At 54.3% G+C, this 19,929-nt stretch overlaps 7 protein-coding genes across 9 annotated transcripts, besides 4 other annotated features; 2 read left to right on the forward strand and 5 right to left on the reverse strand.

Annotated features, from left to right (window-relative positions):
- Positions 1-79: 79 nt before the first annotated feature.
- On the reverse strand, positions 80-922 carry EKO05_0003781 (Photosystem I iron-sulfur center; the record flags this gene model as incomplete). Its single annotated transcript, XM_038938555.1, has 2 exons — positions 80-603; positions 658-922. The coding sequence occupies 2 exons, from the start codon at positions 920-922 to the stop codon at positions 80-82; spliced, it is 789 nt and encodes a 262-aa protein (XP_038800495.1).
- A 1,387-nt stretch (positions 923-2,309) lies between these two features.
- Positions 2,310-2,346: a tandem repeat.
- A 2,274-nt stretch (positions 2,347-4,620) lies between these two features.
- Positions 4,621-6,247, reverse strand: EKO05_0003782 (uncharacterized protein; the record flags this gene model as incomplete). 2 transcript variants are annotated; one of them, XM_038938322.2, is made up of 3 exons in its annotated part: positions 4,621-5,710; positions 5,758-6,056; positions 6,128-6,247. In XM_038938322.2, the coding sequence occupies 3 exons, from the start codon at positions 6,245-6,247 to the stop codon at positions 4,621-4,623; spliced, it is 1,509 nt and encodes a 502-aa protein (XP_038800494.2). The 2 variants fall into 2 exon arrangements, with proteins under 2 accessions (XP_038800494.2, XP_059492215.1); XM_059636232.1 differs by having other exon boundaries at positions 5,758-6,247.
- A 644-nt stretch (positions 6,248-6,891) lies between these two features.
- EKO05_0003783 (uncharacterized protein) lies at positions 6,892-7,244 on the reverse strand (the record flags this gene model as incomplete). Its single annotated transcript, XM_038938334.2, has 2 exons — positions 6,892-7,081; positions 7,135-7,244. 2 exons carry the CDS (start codon positions 7,242-7,244, stop codon positions 6,892-6,894), a joined length of 300 nt encoding a protein of 99 aa, XP_038800493.2.
- An 824-nt stretch (positions 7,245-8,068) lies between these two features.
- Positions 8,069-8,292: a dispersed repeat.
- A 641-nt stretch (positions 8,293-8,933) lies between these two features.
- On the reverse strand, positions 8,934-12,277 carry EKO05_0003784 (uncharacterized protein; the record flags this gene model as incomplete). Its single annotated transcript, XM_059636233.1, has 2 exons — positions 8,934-9,700; positions 10,117-12,277. The coding sequence occupies 2 exons, from the start codon at positions 12,275-12,277 to the stop codon at positions 8,934-8,936; spliced, it is 2,928 nt and encodes a 975-aa protein (XP_059492216.1).
- A 941-nt stretch (positions 12,278-13,218) lies between these two features.
- EKO05_0003785 (uncharacterized protein) lies at positions 13,219-14,970 on the reverse strand (the record flags this gene model as incomplete). Its single annotated transcript, XM_059636234.1, has 3 exons — positions 13,219-13,628; positions 13,677-14,448; positions 14,638-14,970. 3 exons carry the CDS (start codon positions 14,968-14,970, stop codon positions 13,219-13,221), a joined length of 1,515 nt encoding a protein of 504 aa, XP_059492217.1.
- Positions 14,971-16,159: 1,189 nt separating this feature from the next.
- Positions 16,160-16,231: a tandem repeat.
- A 179-nt stretch (positions 16,232-16,410) lies between these two features.
- On the forward strand, positions 16,411-17,463 carry EKO05_0003786 (uncharacterized protein; the record flags this gene model as incomplete). The annotated part of the gene is made up of 3 exons (XM_038938206.1): positions 16,411-16,470; positions 16,522-16,586; positions 16,641-17,463. The coding sequence occupies 3 exons, from the start codon at positions 16,411-16,413 to the stop codon at positions 17,461-17,463; spliced, it is 948 nt and encodes a 315-aa protein (XP_038800489.1).
- A 594-nt stretch (positions 17,464-18,057) lies between these two features.
- Positions 18,058-18,087: a tandem repeat.
- A 197-nt stretch (positions 18,088-18,284) lies between these two features.
- EKO05_0003787 (1-alkyl-2-acetylglycerophosphocholine esterase) lies at positions 18,285-19,874 on the forward strand (the record flags this gene model as incomplete). 2 transcript variants are annotated; one of them, XM_059636235.1, is made up of 3 exons in its annotated part: positions 18,285-18,568; positions 18,626-19,726; positions 19,767-19,874. In XM_059636235.1, 3 exons carry the CDS (start codon positions 18,285-18,287, stop codon positions 19,786-19,788), a joined length of 1,407 nt encoding a protein of 468 aa, XP_059492218.1. The 2 variants fall into 2 exon arrangements, with proteins under 2 accessions (XP_059492218.1, XP_038800488.1); XM_038938194.1 differs by having other exon boundaries at positions 18,626-19,874.
- Between the last annotated feature and the right edge of the window lie 55 nt (positions 19,875-19,929).

Below are 19,929 nucleotides of genomic sequence, written 5' to 3' on the forward strand. Positions count from 1 at the left end.
AAGTTGATGGAGGGGATATACATGAGCTTACAAAAAACCAGAGCTTCTTCTTGGTTGGCTGCTTCTTTGCCATGAAGTTTCAGAATGAACGGATGGCGTAAAGCATGAACAGGGCGCTCAAGCCCATTGCCGCGTCCAGCTTCGTCCGTGGGAGACCCTTGAGAGTATCGATAATGACGAGGTAGGTTGGTCCACGGGTGTTGACGCCAGAGATACCCATGAGTGCTGGTACTTGGCCTGCTCCAATACTGATGGCGGCACCGGTCATGAACGAAGTAATGGCAACCAGGGGAATCAATTCGACGAGGCGGCCGAGGCGGACGAGACCGATGAAGAGCAGCACCGAGCCAGCAATGACCGACAACGCCCTAGCGATGTCGACAGCCTGGAGGTGGGCATGCTCTTTCTGCACTTTTGTGACGATGTTGCCCACAATCGTGCTCATAACGGCTACAGTGCCGATGGTGATGTCCTTGGATGTTGCGAACGCCCAGTAAAGGATAAAACCGACGAAGCTGGTGTACAAACCGTATTCAGCTGGCAACTTTGCCAACAAAGCATATGCCATACCCTGAGGAATGACAACAAAGCCAACAGTCACGCCTGAAGTTTGTTACCAATCTGACTCAACATAAATAACGTATGTATCTATCTTACCAGCGACAACATCTCCAAAGAGCCATGTCAAGTTGTAGTGGAAGATCCAGTCAAGGAAGGGAAACAAGCTGCGGAGATAGCGCTTGAACGCTCCGAATGAAGGCGTGAACTTGGAGAGGTACTCGATCGCAGTAGGCTCCCGCTCAACATAGGTGTCGACTGAAGACACCGACGAAGCGCCCGAGTTCTCGAGCGGGTCTGCCTCTTTGCGATAGTCAACGTTGATACCAAGGACCTTGGCCACGCCGCGCCCAGCTGATGCCATGTTGGCGGTGGGTTGTTATTTCGTGGCAGCGACGAGGTTGCTTGTCAGACGCTTAGTCGTGTTAAGGCGAGTTCCAGAGACAGGACACACGTGCGCTGGTGTGTGGTTGAAAAGAGACAAGAAAAATCTATTGTGTTATTGGACTTGCCCAGCAATGTTATCCAAGGGCTGAGCATAAGTCGACCCTTATACTGTTCGCAAAAGAACTGCCCGTGGAGATCTCCCATGTACCCATCCACAGAGACTGCAAGGTTCCAGATCCACGCCGGAGGGTAACGCTTCATACGCTATGGTTTGGTAAGTCCAAGAGTTCGGCGCCCACGAAGCGGTCTTTTTGTGCCTTGGCGTGGGAGACAGCATCGAGGTAGATCACTCTGTTCAATCACATCTCGTAGATGACGATGACGTGCTTCGAGCACACAAGATCTCTGGCAGAGGACCGACGACGGACAAGACATTGGGAAGCCTGGGCTGGGCATGGCGTTAAGCTTGTGAAGTCTGGGCTGGAGGAACAGCCGAAAAGGTCATGGAAGGCGTCGATAGATTACATGCGGAATCCGGGCAAACTGGTTGGCTAGTCCTCATCCAAGTGTACTTGAAATCCAGCGATGAAGAACAAAGGGAAGAACAGCAGCCAACAATGCAGTTCCCGGTGTCGTAAATCCCCAGATTTGACAAGTATCAAACTGACTAACGTTCATGGTCCAAAGTACCCACACGCGATTTTGGTCGTCTTCGCTGCCGCAGGCGCAAAGCGAGGGCGCAAAGATCGTAATTATGCCATGGAATGGCGACATCTGTTCGCGTCCTTGGCGCCCAAGGGAGCGGCTCCCTAGGGCGCCCACGCCCGCCTGTGCGCTAGCAACAACACCCCCCGAAGTTTGAAAGACGACGCGCACAACGTGGGCCGTCCAACCAGACACGGTTACAGCTCGCCCGAAGCTTTGGGCTGGAAAGAACGTTTCACTGTGGTATGGCGAGCTTCGAGCTGATGTTATCACACTCTAGGAATTCGCGTTTGCACTGCAGCTCGGAGCTGACTTATGAGCCGCAAACGAGTATTCTGGCCTACCACCATTGCACCATTTATGTGTAGTATTGCTCTCGCTGATCTCCTTCCACTTTTGGTGGAGACGATGCTTGACAATGGTGTGCACTCTTCGAATTTGCTTTTGACAGTCTCCTGCTGCCCCGAGCGTGCTTCGCTTGAGCCTGACTTACGAAAAGTCTGGGGTCAGCCTGCCAGTATCTGGCCCATGCGGTCTGCCGTTAAGTCAAGAGCCGGGTGTTGAAGATTTCTGATATGCTTGAGATCATCTATAGCCACTGGGGGGCAGTATTTGCAATGTATGTTGTTTTTTAATTCTTCACAAGCCCGTCAATAGGCACAGCATACCGCACCACATACCGCACCGCTTACGGCACTTCTGTCTGCGGTAAGACTGATCACGTTACTGTAATGCATAGCCTGACGCCTGAAACCGCATTGTCAATACAATGGAGGCGATTCGAAAGGTCTCTGGCCCAGGTAATCGAGCTGGAGCTGAACGAGACCCGCATACCGCCGATCGATGCAGCGGGAGTGCCGGTAGCGTGGTTCGCAACCCCTGCACGAAAGGTTGGGGCGGTATGGTCGGCGCTGGATAGTGTGGCGATGGACGTACTCAGGCGCTACAAGCGAACTGTCGATAGAGGTCGTTCGAGAGAGGGCTGTGTGGCGCGTTGGTGAGAGACGATCAATATAGACCAGGCGAGATGATCTGAGATATAGATATCGCAATTTAGGGGCGATACTGCGTGATGCTTGGGAGTGTGTTATACTGTCGATGAGAAAGACGCAGAACCTATAAATCTTGGCCGGCACAACTTAAGTTGTATTTTATGCAGTTTTAGCGACGTGTGGAATGAACTGCAATCATGCTGAGTGACTATTGGTATTACTGAAAACACGGCATGTGTACGGTGGCAGTGTTGACACACTGCGTGCTCACCCGCGAATCTGCTGTACCCATAAACCCGCTTGATTACGTGTGTCATCGCTTCAACGTGAGTTTGCGCCCAACCTAAGCGTTGAAACCGTAAACATTGGCAGAAGCACCACTCATACTTCCAAAGACTATAACATTACCGATGCCCTGAGCTCGAGTGTGCGTATGGTTGAAGCAGCTCAACATAAGTACTTGCGGCTATCATCCTACGCTCTATCACTGCCTTGCATCTTTTCGGAAAAATGAATTACAGCTGCTGTCAATCCTCACATTTGTACAGCCGTCATCGCACAATCTTACAACAAAGGCCGGAAGCGCTCAACAGATCCACGACAATTATATATTATGCGTAGATCACCCTGTGGTATTTTTGTCAACCTGAAATTCTGCCAGGGCTCATGCCAATCTGCTGTTCATGCCTACTTGAAAGACAGTTCGTCTTGTTCTCGATCAACTCGACTAAGTGATGTGTAACCCAGCTTCTCAGCGCCGTCATAGTAATTAACAACGGCCTTGTTCTCTGTGAGGTCCATATCCACCAGAGCTTTTTGGTATCGAAATGCTGCTTTGTCGTGACCGCCAGCCTTGTTGGCCCAGCTTAAAGTAGGCCGCAATTGCTCGCAATCTCTCTGACGTCCACCCTTTCTTCCACGACATCTCATCCACCACCGCCATCACAGAGACCAAAGCGCACGGCTTTGCATCGCCATACCTGAAAAACCCCTCGTGATTTTTCCTGACCCAATTTTGATAAACCCTGTCTGCAAAAAGATGGCCGCGAGGCCCTTTCGAGTCTGAGGTAAGCCTTCAAAGTCCACAGCGAACTGCTGGTTCATATCGTATGCGTAAATGAGCTCCAGCGTTCGTACAGAGTCTTCGGCGGCAGGTCCAGCACTGAGCTTCCTTCACTTCATGTCGGCAATGGCTATGAGCCGACAATTGGGAGTAGCCTACTCTTGCTATCTGGGAACTGGAGGAAGTGGCATCCGCTCACAGTTCAAAGATTTGCTGTTCTTGGATGATCTTGCGACGGCGGTAATTCACCTCTGGTGCAGGAGAGGACAAGCGTGTAGGCAAGCGAGTGCGGGTCTTTGTCTTGCACGTTATTGTCTGGTGAATCTTCATCTGGGTCGGAGGTCGAGGCAAACTTGCGCTTCAGTGATGGCCTGAGGCGTGACTGCTGCGACGTTGCGTGGTCGAGCATCATGCTGAACGAAGAGTGTAGAGGCAGAGAAATACGCAAAGAGAAGTGTACCTGCAATACAGATTTTGGGTGTATCGTTTCGCAAAATAGACGCGAGGAAGGTGAGGAAGCATTTAAGGAAGGAGCGCCCTCGACCCAAACAGCGCTCCTCTTGCATCTTGCCTCGCTTCTTATGAGAGAACTTAACCATCCCATTTTTCTCTCTTAGAGCTTGGGTGCCAGTCTCTTCCTCAGCGCTTGTGCCTGCCTTGAGGCATTGCCTTTACTGCTAACCACCGCTGTAGTAAAAGTCATGGCTATAGATGCAGGCGATGGTGCCTTCGAGGGTAAGAGCAGGCTGACGGGGGACGCATGCGGCGTCTCTCTTCCAAAGTCCAACAAACCGGTAGAGCCACCGTCGCTGTCGTCAGTTGGCTGAGTTGTATATCTTGTTCTGCTCTTCTTCGCAAACGTGACTGGATGCAAATCTCGTGTTGGCATTAGCCTCGATGGCCTCGGCTTTTTTGTTACCGAAACGAACACCCTTTTTGTTCATACCCGTCGTTATGAGTCTTCTTAAACAGCCATCCACCTAACCAAAGGCAGGCCGGGATAGATGTGATTGCCGAGAGTATCCCCAGGACCAAAGCCATAGCCGACCAACCTTTGTCCTCGACGATGAATCCTGCCATTAGCGGTCCTACCATGCATCCGCCTGCGAAAGCCATATTGAACAGACCGTAAGCTTGTGCATAGGCGCCTCCCGGGCCAAACCCTGCACGACCACTTGCGAGCATGTTCTTCTCTTTCGTCTCAACAACACCTGATATCTCAGCCATGATTGGTGGAAAGGTAAGTGCGAGGAATAGACCTGTGAGTGCGAGCAATGCACAGAGGATGACCTTGTCGTTCATCGTATTTTCGTCGACGAAGCGCAGGCAGACCAAAGGAGGACAGGCACCGAGGAAGCCAAGGGTTACAGGGTACCGTCCCCCATATTTATCGCTGAACCAACCAAAGGCTGGCGCGAGGAAGCTAGGAATGACAATTGGTAGGAAGAGCAACGCTGCCCCTGTAGCAGTCCACCCAAATAAGTTGGCAGAGTGTATCGTGAGAACAGAGTCGAAGGAAGTCAAGAGTGCAGCCTGAATGAGCGCACAGAATAGTGCAGCGAGGAGTCGGCGAGAATAAAGTAGTGCCAAGACAGGGGGCAGACGGTCGCGGCGACGGGATCGCAAAGCTGTGCTCGTAGGGGGGTCGGAGGCACCTAATCCTCCGGATGTGAGACCTTTTTCCGAGTCGATCTGTTCGGTTGCCGCAGGGACAGCTCGACTGCTTGGAGAATCTGCCGCTTCTTGCGCTTGGACTTCAGCAACTGGATCCCACCTTGCGGCTACCTTCTTCTCTACAAGCAACAACCGGAGCATGATGTCCAGCCCAATCAAGCCGTATGCCATACCAAAAACTGCGTCATACCCAGCATTGTCGAACACAACACCTCCTAATAAGGGTGCTATGAGTATACCCAACGACATCCCTAGGCTCACGTAGCCCATGGCTTGGGCGAGATTCTCTTGAGGTACAGTGTCAGCTAATAAAGCCAGGCCAATCACCCATCTAAACTTGATCAGCTGGATAGTTACCTCGGACCGCCGATAACTTACACAACAGCTGCAGATGCACCTTGTAAAACCCTCCCCGCGATGAGGATACCTGTCGAGTTGCCCACCTGAAGAAGTACAGTTGAACCTAGCAGCGCAAGCAGCCCAAGCAAAAGCGGAGACCGGCGAGATGATCCTCGATCCGCAAGCCAGCCACACACAGGAGAAAATGCCAGAAGTGAAGCTCCATAGATAGCAATCAAGACTGAAACCCAGTATTGTACCCTGTCTTGTTCGATATGGCTGCGGCTTTGCAAAGCAAATGGAATCACCGGAACGATCACGCCGTAGAGGAACATATCCTGCGCAGAATCAGTCATTTTATGATACACTGAAGTCCAGGTAGCGATCCTGATTCTGAGACCTTGCTTACGGTGAACACCGCCAACGCCACAGTCCCAATGATGAAACCATCCGAGCTCCTGAACTTTAGCATAGCAGGCGGCTTTTCGCTGTGTTGCGTCAAAGTCGCCAACCATTTCGGTCGCGCCATAATGCTGAGATCCAGCTCTGGAGTTGCTACGAACTCCGAAGCGCCTCGATGACAGAACTTCAGAAGACGAATTTAGAGATGGCAGAGGAACAATGACAACATCAAGGACGACGACCGTCACGCCAAGTGTAGTCCGTCCGCGGACGCCGTCCCGCCTTGGCTAGCTCCACATGACCCGTGTAGCTGATGAGACATCATAGCCCGCGATGTTGAGTGTTGTTATTACTTGATGAACATGAGACGGAAGATTACGATATTGTCATTTGTATTCGTTGGACTGTAGGTTGAAAGACTCAGAGATTGATTGACGCAACACAAGTGCGGAACCAACTCCGCTCAAGCGAGGAACGCACCTGACAAGTTTCCTGTTGCGCCTTCTTCAACATCACCAAACATCGAGACAGTCCAGCACTTCTTCTTTGCCAGCCCTCAATTGTCTGGGTCAATCCAAAGCCCACATCATCCATGGTTGCTCCTTCAACGATTCTCTACTTCCTCTTGCATCTAATCTTATCTGTCAGAACCGCAGGGCACGTGACCGCCTTGAACGTGACAACGGGGTTATGTGCATTCTTGAAACAGTCGAACCTCCAATTGCATCCAGCCTTTAGCTTCTCTGAGAAGGAGTTGCATTCGCTCTTCGACTAAATTCCACCGTACTGCTGACCCCAGCCTGTGGAAGGAGCTCCGAATTCGGCGGTGCATCCGTTGAAAGCCCCGACACCTCCTCCTGGCATCTGCAGGTCGAAGTGGTTGTCCCCGAGATCACTGCCGGTGTTGGTAGCCTGGGCGATCATCTTCTTGCCCTTTACTGTGCCAGATGTGAAGGTCAATCTGGAACAAAGGCTTAGCGGTGAACTGTGACTGATTTGTGGATCTCGACTTACTCATAGCAGGCACAACACCAAGACGACTCACTTACTCCTGCAAGTTTAACAGCAGCGAAGCCATAAGCAAAACTGTCATTGATGGCCCAAGGGCTTTGGTTGGTGCACATGAAAGCTTTTCCACCAGATTCGCATCCACTTTTGGCTGCCAAGTCTGCGATAGGATTGTCGCTTTTGTCGCAAATCTTGACGGGAAAGCTCACGGAAGCCTTGCCTGACCATCCGCACGATGGCTTGCAACAATCCCAGTATCTCGTTGTGCGACCAGACCCACTTTGAGCGTCTACGAGGGCAGTGCTCATCGTCAAGGTCAGCACTGCGAGTTGTTGAAGGAAAAGCATTTTGGAGAAGGTGGTGGCAGCTTGAGGGGAACGCTGATTCTGGACTTCGGCACTTTATTGCTTCGACCTCAATTTGTACGCCGCCCAAAGCCCGTAAACTACCACACTACTCAACACCGGGTCTTCCTGTTGATCCTACGCGACCTACCTAGCTGGCTGGCAGATGTCTTCTGTAGCCCCACTAGCGCACAGATCCGGCTTGCAGCTTCTGCAGATGCTCTGCCGCAAATCTCCTTCAATTTCACCCTGTGGTACGGTGGCGCCCAGTCGTTGGACAATCTTCAGACCACTTGGCATAGTCGTTCCGGTAACGTCTGTACCTTTGGGTTCGGAAAGACCATCCGTAATACCTCGCCGCCTAATCAAGTGAGCACGTTTTGTTTTTGAGTCTTCACTTACGCAATTTACGCTTCATCTGGAACGGCGGTAACGTGGGACGACTGGTTCTACCCGTCCGCCTGGTGCCCTATCTTCCACCGATTGTCGACAAGTAAGCGGCTCTCGGTAGAACGTAGCGGTCTGCAGGGGTTCGTGCATGATGCACGTCACATAACGTCCGACCCACGCAGTCGAGCCCTGGAGGCCTGGCCTTACTATGGTCTCCAGCAAAAGTAGAGTCCCATGGCCAGTGCAACGTGGAGGGAAAGCAGAGGCTTGGCAAGTTCGACTTCCGAGGTTTTGTTAGCTTACACTAATTAGCAGACATCTTCTCTCTTTGTTATCTGCAACAGCATCTGTGCGCACTTGTTATAAACATTGATAGGTGATTCTGCATAAGACTGGCCATGGGACACTACTTCTGCCAGAGGCCATAGTAGATGGTGGCACAGAGCACGCCCGACTCACTAGTGCGCTTATTTACAGTTGGAGTTTGAAATTGGTGAGAAACATCGCAGACGCCATTTCATGTTGGTGAGGAGTCGGTCCGCCTTTCAATGGACCCTTGTTCTCTATTCGAAACGCCAGTGCCAGATTACTTTGGCCGAGAACAACTTATTGTCATGCTTTGTCATACCTCAATGCTGTTCAACGACAAAAGCCCCTGCACAGAGCAATCGGGTCTACAAAAAGGCTCGATTGGTGAGCAAGAGCTGACTGAACGTCAGTGGACAACATAAATTTTTCTGAGTCTCCAGCCGAGCCTGCACCTAGCCCCGAAGACGTTGCAGAGGGCCGAGCAAGTTTCCACAGACTGCAGCCTGAACTCGATCAACAAATACACCAAAGCTTCAACCATGCACTTCGTCAAGCTCATTTGTATCTCCAGCGAAGGCTCAGCGCCTTTTAGAGTTCATTTCTATCGCACAAAGCTAAGTCTATTCATCTCACAACGTTGAAATGTAGATATTAGAAGCAAAAAACTCGACTTTCATCCTCCTTTGGTGTACCATCCTTCTTTTGAGTGGCCTCCTTCTCTCATTATCTCTGCAACAACCAACAGGCTCAGACACCACATGCTCACTCAACAAGGACCTCGAATCCACCTACCATCACCACCCTCTGCACACTCCTCTTCTTGTTCCACCCCTGGTACACAACACCCTTTCCATCAACGCCCAAATCACCCGGGCCACCCTTCTTAGCACCACTGCTCGTCCACGCCTCGTCGTTCAATTCACCCAATCTGCTGACCAAATCGTTGAACCTGCCCTCCTGGTATGTTCCCTGCCAATCCCTCGGGACCTGGACATCAAACCCATCAATGACAACCTCTTCACCCAGCGGCCTCGTGACCCAATTAATCCCATCCTCAGCCGGCGTGTCCGGTCCAAGGGGTCGCAAATCCGCGCGCTCCGTCTTACCCTCGCCAAACAGCGAGAACAGCGTAAGCGCAAACGCACTGGGAACGTGTCGCTCGTCGAACAAGTTGGGGAAGAAAACCCCCGGCGCGGCTGCACTGCCGTTGGCGTTGTATCCCGCCCACGGCGCAGCGTCGCTATCAGGGTCACCGAAGTTGGTATCGCCGCCCACGGATCCGGGACCGTCGGCGCGCACGCTCAGCAGCACGCGCCGCCTGTTCGCCTGGCACGTTTGCACCTCGGCGCCCAGCGCCGTGCAGTTGAGCAGGCCCGGGGCTTGTGTCGCTTGGCGGCTGTTGGAGGTCAGGCAGCCCGGGAACCGCATGAGGCTTGGGTAGGCTGAGGGTCCGTAGAAGCGGTTTAGAATCGGCAGGGTGAGTTGGCGGACTGTGGGGTCGCGGCAGATGGAGCGCAGGGCTAGGAGGCCTGCAATTTGTGTGTTAGCGGGGAACTGCGCATATCGGTGCGAGGGACTGGTGAGGGATGTGCGGGGATATGAACAGTAAGAGAAAGAAGAGATGGGTAAAAGAAATGGAAAAGAAAAAAGAAGAAAAACGTTGCTCGCAGTTACTGCGAGCGCGCACAGAACGTTGTCTCATGTATTTGACTTGATTGAAGCGTGCTAAACGGTGCTATGTATGCCCACCGACATTCGACAAGTTTCATGAAGTCGCAAAATAAGACATTACGCGCGCACCCGCAGTGACTTTCCGAAAGCAAACACATCAAACCCTCTCCCAGGCTCGTCTACTGGGGGAAGGTAGGACGAGCGGGGAGGGCAGGACGAGCGGGGAGGGCAGGACGAGCGGGGAGGGCAGGACGAGCGGGGAGGATGGAGGGACGGGGGAGGTTGAGAAGGTTGGAGATGGCGGGAAGGTTGGGGAGAGTGGGGAAGAAGGGAAGAATCGAGGGCCGCACAACAGGCGCCACAGGCGCTACTGGAGCCGGCAAGATGGAGACGGTGGGAGCGACTGGTGCAACCGGCGCGACGGGGATGAGGGTCGCGGCGGGAGCAACAGGGGCGACGGGGACAACCGCAAGGGTTGTAGCCACGACGGGGGGTGCTGGGGCAACGGGGACCGGAACGACTGGCACGATTGGTGCAGTCTCCTCAGTCGGGGCAACGGGGACGATGGGGAGGATAACAGCAGGGGTAGGCTCCTCGACAGGCTCGACAGAGACAACAGGGACGATAGGAAGGGGAGTGGGCTCCTCAACGGGCAGTGTAGGGGGGATTGGCTGACCTGGAAACTCTACGATAGGAGCGTCCGTAGGAATAGGGTCGAAGATGGGCTCGACGGTTGTCAAGGTCTCGACGGGAATGACGGGAAATGCAGTCTCGACGGGCGCGACGGTGAGGACCTCAGAAACCGAGGTGACGACAGCGATCGTCTCGGGAAGATCGGTGGCGACGGGAAGGACAACCGAAAGAGTAGCCTCGGCGGTAGCGTTGACGGTGATGGTAATGTTGGGGAACAGAGCATCAGTGCTGTCGGGGCCGGGGACAACGACGATGGTGCCAGCGGGGGCAACAGCGGTCTCGACACCGGTTCCAAGGACTCCTGAAGGGGTAATGACATTGGTGACAGTCGTGGTGGTGGTGTTCACATATATCGCGTCGCTGGCGTCGCTGGCAATGGGAGCAGCGCTGATAGTGCCAACTGCCGGGGCAGTGCCGGTTCCAAGGACGAAAGTAGGCTCGACGACAACCTCAACGGCGGTGGTGGTGTTGGGGAACAGAGGTAGGGCGGTGTCGATAGGAGCGACGGCGACGCCGGTTCCTGTGCCAACGATGCCAGTGCCAAGGACAATCGTCTCAATGGGGGAGAACGAGGAGATCACGGTGCCGACCTGAATGCCCGTACCAATCACGATACCAGTGCCGATAGGAGCAACAGCTGTAGCGGCGTCAGATGTGCTGTTGGGGTACAGCGGACTGATGGGGTCAACTGCAATTGTGGGAATGATGGTACCGACAGACGCGCCAGTTCCGGTGACGAGAACAAGAGTAGGGGTGATGGCAGTCACGTTGGGGAACAAAGGCTCCTCGGTGAATGTGACGGGCAGGCCAGTTCCGACAGAAGCGACACCAGTGCCAATTAACGTGGGATCAATTGTGACGGTGACTTCAATGGTGCTGGTCGAGCTGACGGTGGTGTTGGCCTCAGCACTTCCGTTGATGCCAATGGGGCTGGAGATACCGGTGGGAATGATAACAACCACAGGCACGTCGGTGCCAGGGAGAGCGGCCGGAAGAGTACCGTTGACGATGGGGAAGGGCGCATCCGTAGCAGAGGGTGCAACCTCGATTGGGCCGGTGACAACTGGTGCGGTAACGAGGGGAGCAGTCACGACGCCAGTGGGCAGGACAATGACTACTTCGGTCGAGTTGGCCTCGAACGGTGGGACCACAACAACGACCTCAGTTGTCTCGGGGAGGAGCTCGGAAACCAACTCGGACGGAAGCGACACTTCTCCAGTGGGGAAGAGGTTGATGGCCGTGGTGATGGGGAAGATTGGCAGGATAGACATGATCGGGTCGTCTGTGGTGCTGGCTCCAGGAGCATCTGTGGTGCCAGGAGGGATGACTACAACAGGCTCGGTGACGCTTGCAATCTCGCTGATGAAGCTCTCGATGGCGCTGATTACGTTGATTGGTGTACCGGAGGCGCCTGGGGTGGGGACCACAATGACGGTCGGCTCATCATCGTTGTCGTTGTTGTCAGAAGACGGGTGGCCGCCGAAGAGCTTCCTGAAGAAGTCGGTGAAGACCTGCCATCCGTTGTAGCTCTTGAGTGTGTCGACGATAGCATCGAAGACATTCTTGGGCTCGGTCTCTGCTGACTCCTGGCGGCGCTCGATGAGCGGCAGAGAAACTACCTGGCGAGCATCGGTGACCCTATGGAGGTGGGGGTGGGGAACGGCTACTGCATTAACGAAAGTCTGCGCGAGGAAAAGCGCGACAACAAAACGAATGGCTGCTCGGGAGCTGTTGGGAGACATGATCACTCCAAACGCTGATGAGCGTGGTAAACGAGTGACAAGTGGTGAAAGCTTGAGAACAATGAAGGAATGGGTGTTGAGTCCAACGAGTGGTATATATGTGGTGCAGGTAAGGGAGTGGTAGACGCGTGAACATGGATGGGCAAGGGAGGAATGTGTGACCACAACGGATCATGCAGGTACCCATTGAAGCGGCAAGTGAAAAATTGCATGACCGATGCGAGGATGGCTAAAATCTCATTGGGAGGTTTCGAGGGAGGCGCTGGCACATTGTGCGACAATTGACGCGATGCTTGCATTCCAGAGGCAAGATAGAGAGATACTGTTTGAGCATTCCACGTTCGAGACTCACGCTTGCCGCATGCCAGCAGCTATCGTGGCAGGATATAACGAGGTGGTCGGACTGTGATCGTGACGGATATTTCGGTATCGCCATTTGCTTTGATCATGCTTGTCTAGCTCGCAGACGTGGGCTCGATGTGTCGTCAAAGTAGAGTTTAGTCTCGCTTACCGATGGCGCGCCTTGCGCCGGCAGAACTGCGAGGGCTTGCAGGACTTCACCCGCTCCGCTGTGGAACATGTTAGTTTGTAGATGTAGTATTTGTTGAGGGTCCGAATAGTTGATACTCATTTTGTTTGTGCTGTAAAGGACAGTTGTTGAGGACCGTCTATGTGAGGTGCCCTTACCTGGCCCGCGAACCTTGTCATACATGGACTCCTCCGACATCATCGCTATGGCAGCATACAGGGCTTCTCGCTGCTGACAACAGGGAGATCGTAAGCCTTGGCATAAAGGGCCTATAGGTCTCTTGTCCAAAACCACCACTTGCTTCCACACTAACCTCCAAATGCCACAATCAAGGAAGGTGATTACCGCGCATGATGCGCAGCAATACTTCCCTCACTGCCGGCAATATTGAGTCTTATGACACGTCAGATCCTCAAATCTTGCCCTTGCACTTGTCGTACGCCTCCTCCTCGAACACCGTGGGTCGCTTTGCATCACCGTCAAATCGAATCGGTTCCTGTCCAGGGATCCGCACAAGATGGAATCTGTAGGTCCGTTTCTTATTGTCAAGTTCCTTGTAGGACTTGACCTGGTACAGTCCGTCGTAACGAAGCCCGCAGCTTGGACGGTATCTGTTCGACTTCAGCAGCTGTGAGGAACGAATGACGCGGATATGGTTGCCGAGCTCCGCGCTCTTGATCATGGACAGCGTTGCGTCTGTGGCCTGGTAGTCTTTTCCATCAGTACCGCTATATTCAATGGTGTCACCGTCATCCTGATCATGGTACCCGCCACCAGAGAGCACGATGCTGTATGCGCCCTTGTCTTTGTCGCCGTAGATCCCTGCCTGAGAGTCAGCTGAACTGTTTGTAGGAGCGAGGCAAACCTTACCTCCTTGTGCTGCGCCGTGCACTCCGTCACGAACGGTGCACAGTTGTGAGGGCCACCATTGACCAAGAACGACCCCCTCATCGCCGAAGAACTTTGGATCTCTGGGATGTTTAGTCGTATAGGCCCGATCGAGGCGGTCACCGTTCCTGTCCTTGCCTTTGACAGTGACGATACCGCGGAGGATGTTTTGCTCAAAATCCTCGTTCATCCACCTCTCATACAAGTACCATGCGTCGGCTTGGAGATCCCGTGGAAAATTGGTTCCCTCTTTGAAGATGCGGGGCAGTCCGGCTTCGGTCAGAATCCGCGTCTTTTTGACCTTGAACCTATCCATATCTAGTTTGATCTCAGCTTTGTGAACATGATGCCGTAGATCGTTGTACTCTTTGTTGAGCTTGATCTCATTCTGTTCTTGTTCACATCGTCTGATGCAGTCTTTGAGCGCGTCAATAGCGGCGAGCTCTTGTGGTCGTCTTCGGTCAAGCTGAATCATTCCTTGTGCTGATGAGGAGATGGAGGTGTACCACGCCGGCCAGGTGCGCCGAGTTGGGTATGGGTAGGGTTGTGGGACGGGGTCCAAGTTTGTGCGTGTAGTCGCTGCGGCTGCAGTCATTGCCTCACGCCTGGCACCTGCCGCCGACGACTCTGCCATCGGTTGGAAGTCGTCAATCTCCATGAGTGATGCAGTTCCACTTGCACGGCCTGTTCGTCCTCTTCTTGCATTCTCTCTCGTCGTCTCTTTCTTTCGTCGTCGATCAACTCGGTTTTCGACCTGCGCTTGTCTAGTAGTAAGCGCTTTCGCGACCCCTCTACGCTGCGCTCGCGGAGATGATGGGGCAGAATGCGCTGTAGCTTGCGCAGCAGCTCCATTTCTTTGGGTTGAGAGATGTCCTTGAGGTTCTGGACTCGCGGATGTGCTGACGGCAGAGCTAGGTGTAGTAGTCATTTCCGAGGCACTCACAGCCTTGGTGGACTTCGTACTTTGAACTGCACCTCCCATCTCCTCCACCGCCACCGCCACCGCCACTTGGACTTCTTTTGGTCGCGGAGCAAGCTGAATGGGTAGTACTCTGTTCCTCGCCTCGGCCATGATCTCTGCAAAGGCGTCTGGGTCTTCCCCAGATTGAATCAAGTCTTCTCTTGCTACCTTGCCCACTTGATCCGGATGTTCACGCATGTACTGCAACTTCGTCAGGAAGGTTTCGTCTACAGGTACGGCTGAGCCCTTGTTTGCAGCGTCGAGCAGCCATTGCGGTGGTTTCCATGGTGTCCTTTTCTGTCCTGCGACAGACATGGTGTGGCAATATGTTGTAGCTGATGAACAGCTGTGGCGGTGTAAATATAGGCTACGTGTGGATGTGTTCGATGTATCGGAAGAGTGGATGTCAGGTGATGGGGCTGAGAGGTGTGATACCGCTTGAATATAATGAGTGATGTAAGTGACGATGCTGTGTTTGGTAACGCAGACTGATAGCTTCAGATCATTGTTGGTTGGAACAGGTTCAAAGGTCTTGAGGGTTCAAAGGCTGGACAGAGCTGCTCAGAAATCAATCACGAAGGACCAAGTCTCGCAGGCAACAACAGCAGTGGAAGGAGTGCAGTGCACGTGCAACGGGGTACAGCTAAGTGCAATGTGGTGGTGGTTCTCATGGCAGAGTGCATCACAAGTGCTCGCTATTGCTAGAAGGCGCTAGAGCTGAGCGGGTGGCGCGTGATTGGCTGATCGTTGTTGTTTCAGCCGCTGACACAACAACGATCGCACTGCGCAGTGAAGAAGCCTGGGAGTCACGTGCAACCCCACCAATCAAAATTGCTGAAAGGTGGGTTTGGGCGGAGGTGGCAAAAATCGTGAGTCTCACACTACCAGGCGCGTGAGTAATCGCTTTTGAGAGCGCAAACAATTGTTTCTGGCAAAAATCCTGTCCAACGTCATCTCTCAATATTTCAACACGATGTGCGAGCCATGAGCGGATGATATAGGGTGTCAACTAGTGGTTTGAGCATCTCACCAACCGCTACGCTCATAGTGCCAGTGCATGGAGAGAAAAACTCGAGAAGGTGAAATGGGGTCGCACCCGCAGAAAGGGTCGCACCCGCAGAAAGAGGAAGTACGGACACATACGCAGGGTTGGCTTCGGCGGAGCTCAGACTGAGAAGAGGAACAAAGACGACGACTTGATGAGATTCAATGAAACAAGTGCAGAGTCTTGACCGCTGCAGCCGTGCATGCTGGGTGGCGGTCTGATAGTCGACTGGATTCGGCTAGCAATAGATCGTCGCATGACCGTTGCGAGCCGCGGTTGGCTCCGTCTCCACTGGCGTGGGCTGGCGTCTGGCGTCACAGATAAGCCAAGGCGTACAACAACACGGCCGCTTCACGAACTCAGTTTGGACGCCGGACTCTACCCCTCCGGTGCGCCAGAGAGTTGTGTGTAGCTGTTCGCTGTTACTTTCGTTGGGTTAGTGCTGAGAGCCGGACCTCGACAAGCACACACAACACAACACACAACGCAGCACACAACGCAGCACACACCAGAACCCAGACAGCACCACACGATCCAGCACAACCCAGACAGCACGATACGGCCCAGCATAACCCAGACAGTACGATACGGCCCAGCACAACCCAGACAGCACGATACGGCCCAGCGCAACCCAGACAGCACGATACCGCCCAGCGCAACCCAGACAGCACGATACGGCCCAGCACTACACAATACAGCACCACGCCAACATGGGGAGGAATCGAGCCACGTCCATTGCGTCGACGCGCAGTGGAGAAGCGCCCACGCAAGTAAGTACGGCCCACGCGCGGCAGACGAGGACGGCCACTGACGGCGTGCAGGAGCTAGGGAGCATGTATGACTACCTAGCCAAGACGGTACTGCTGGGACCTAGCGGTGCAGGAAAGTGCGTATGCACCACCCACCGAGACACGCCCGCCGCCTAACACACATCGCCCAGATCCTGCCTCCTCCACCGCTTTGTGCGCGACGAATGGCGCGTCCTCTCCTCGCAGACCATCGGCGTCGAGTTCTCCTCCAAGATCGTCCACATCGCCGACCGCAAGTCGTCGTCGCTCTCGAACCGCAAGCGCATCAAGCTGCAGCTGTGGGACACGGCAGGCACAGAGCGCTTTCGGTCCGTCAGTCGCTCCTACTACCGCGGTGCTGCCGGCGCCATCCTCGTCTACGATGTCAGCAGCTGGCGCAGCTTCGAGCAACTGCAGACTTTCCTGAACGATGCCCGTGCCCTGGCCGGTCCAGACATCACAATCATACTGGCGGGCAACAAGAGCGACGTGGTCGAGGGAGGCCCGCCACCCGCAGGATACAGCTATGCGAGCACACCAAGCTCAGAGTACGCACTGCCACCGCCTACCCCTTCGAGTCAGTCCTCGCTCAGCATGAACCTGAACAACCACTACACAATCGCACCGGAAGGGAGAGAGGTGTCGCAGGAAGCCGCATCCAGATGGGCTAGCGCGAATGGAATCCCAGTCGCGGTCGAAGTCTCGGCGCTGAACGGAGAAAACGTAGAGGAGCTGTTCAGTCGACTGGCACGGATGATATTGACCAAGATTGAGCTGGGCGAGATTGACCCCGATGACCCACAAAGCGGCATTCAGTACGGCGATCTGGGGTGGGACGATGGTGCCAGCAGCATCAGGAGCGGGTACCCCGATGGCTCCGTCAGGTGGAGAGGAAGCAAGAAGAAGCCGAGGACAGAGTGGGAGGAGGTGTTCAGGTTAAGCGGTGGGACCAGAAGAGGAGGCGGCTGCTGTTGACACTACATCTGCTAGGCACTTTCTTTGGCTGCATCGATTGGAAGCAGCGTAGTACAAGGACCTGCCATTCTTCCTGACATGGTGCTACCCCTCGTGCATGTATAAGCGAGCATGTTTCTCCTAATCTAATGTGTACTCTGCCAACCATCCCTCCAGATACTGCGCATGTACTCTCGGTAACAAATTCGAGGCTGGACTGGAGGCTGTCACATGTCAGCGCTGGCTGTCTAGCTAAGCCTAGCCTAGTCGTACCGATAAGCCAGATAAGGTTTCGTCATCCACAGAGCAGAACCACGGAATGCGGCTGTCAAAAAGCCCAGAGGCACACGACACAACCAACTGGCACTTTGCCTTGTCCTCAAGATACCTTCCGAGCGCATCTATAGTCAGACACTACTGGATACGCAACGGATCACGTCAACCTCCGACCCCCGCTAGGATGCGCGTGCCTCGGCCGATGCAGATTTGACGCCACGCCAGCGTCGATGGTCGCGTGCCCTCGGACTGGTTCCTGGCCCTAGTGGCCACGAAAGGGCCATGGGTCTGCGACATTTGCGTCATGTCGATGTCTTTTCTTCTGTCCAGATTCATGCGCCTCTTTTCTCGTCTCTTCTCCTTCCTCTCTATTCATTCTACTTGCTACTCCTCATATACCCATTCTTCTGTCACCTTGTCCTGCATTCAAGCGCCACATCCTCAATTAGACTTTTAACCCACGCATAACAACCAAACTGTCGCTCACACGCGTCTTCCAGTCTCTCCGCTCCGCCGTCCCGTCTTCCTTGCCACCCAAGGGCGTAAATCCAGCGGCGCTCGCAAACATGACGTGGCTCAAGAACGTCAACCCTACCCCTTCGTTTCCAGCATACACGGGACCCCACAAAGTCGGCTCCATAGATGTGGAGATTCCTACGGGCGATCTGGAGAATCCTAGTGTCGATGGGCCGCCAGCGGATCTGCCCACTGTGGCGTTTAGAGTGTTCTACCCGTGTAGACAGGATAGCGAGCAGAAGCCTGTGAAGTGGATACCGAACCCGCAGAGAGAATACGTCGCTGCATATGCGCGCTTTTTGGGGGCGAATAGCGCATTTGCTGGCATTTTTTCGTAAGTCTTGACTCGCAGCAGCGACATGGAAGCATTGGGTTGCTAACAACCGACTAGACTGTTTCCTCAGCTCTTGCAATACACCTCGATACCCGTTCACCAAAACGCCGATGTCCTCGAGCCCCCCACAAAGTCCAAACGCTGGCCTGTAATGATGTTTTCCCACGGTCTTGGTGGCTCACGAAATGCATACTCACACATCTGCGGCTCGCTCGCCAGCCATGGAATCGTCGTAGTAGCACCAGACCACCGCGACGGCAGCTCACCGATAAACTTCATCCACACGTCCGACGCGAAAGAGAAGCCCAAGCGCATAGATTACAGGCGAATCGACCACAAGCCCTCAACCGACGTCTACAACGCCCGCGACGAGCAACTCCGCATTCGACTCTGGGAAATGGGGCTCATCCACGACGCGCTGCTCAAGATCGACACACGTCAGCGGCTGAAAAATGTGGCCGAAGACGCAACCAAGAGCAGCGGAAAGGACATGCTCACAATGTTCTCGCACCTCCTGTCCGTCCACGAGCCAGGCTCCATCAGCTTCGCAGGCCACTCCTTCGGCGCCGCAACCACGGTGCAATTCGTCAAATCCGTCCACTACACGCCGGACAACGCGCCCGCATCCTACAAGCCACTCTTCGTCCCGCGCGTCTCATCCACGTTGAAACAGCAAATCACACCGCAAAACCCAGTCATCCTCCTCGACCTCTGGACCCTCCCCATACAAAGTCCCAACACGGCCTGGCTGCGCAACAAACCCATGCCCTCGTACTCCTCCCCCGACGGCGGCACCAGCATTCTCGCCATCCTCAGCGAAGGCTTCTACAAGTGGACCTCGAACCTGCACGAAACGAAGCGCATCATCGCCAAACCGCCCACCGCCCCTGCTTCCCAACCAGGCCCACACGTCTTCTACCCAATCGCGAGCGCGCACCTCTCGCAGTCAGACTTCGGCATCCTGTTTCCCTGGGCGACAGCCAAAGTCTTCGGCGCCAAAGAGCCAGAGCGCGTCCTACGCCTCAACACCCGCGCCGTGCTGCAGGTGCTGCGCAACAGTGGTGTCGAGGTCGCGCGCACCAGCGTTGCGGATCTGGAGTTCGAGGGCGTCGAGCACGATAAGCCGATTGACAATGACGATGGCATACTGAGTACCAGGCGCGATAGGGTTAGGGGGTGGGTTAATATTGGGGACCAGGCGCAAGGGGATGCTGGGTTAAGTGAGGCCACTGTTGGTATGGGGCCTGGCGAGGCGATGCTGCAGGGTGAGGCGTTTGGGCAGGCGGTGGACGGCGGTGCGAGGTAAGATTTGTTTTTTCCGTCCTGGCTGGGTTTGCTGTTTGGTATTGGCATAGCGGGGA

Source organism: Ascochyta rabiei, chromosome 5 (assembly GCF_004011695.2).
Source record: "Ascochyta rabiei chromosome 5, complete sequence".
NCBI classification, from domain to species: domain Eukaryota; kingdom Fungi; phylum Ascomycota; class Dothideomycetes; order Pleosporales; family Didymellaceae; genus Ascochyta; species Ascochyta rabiei.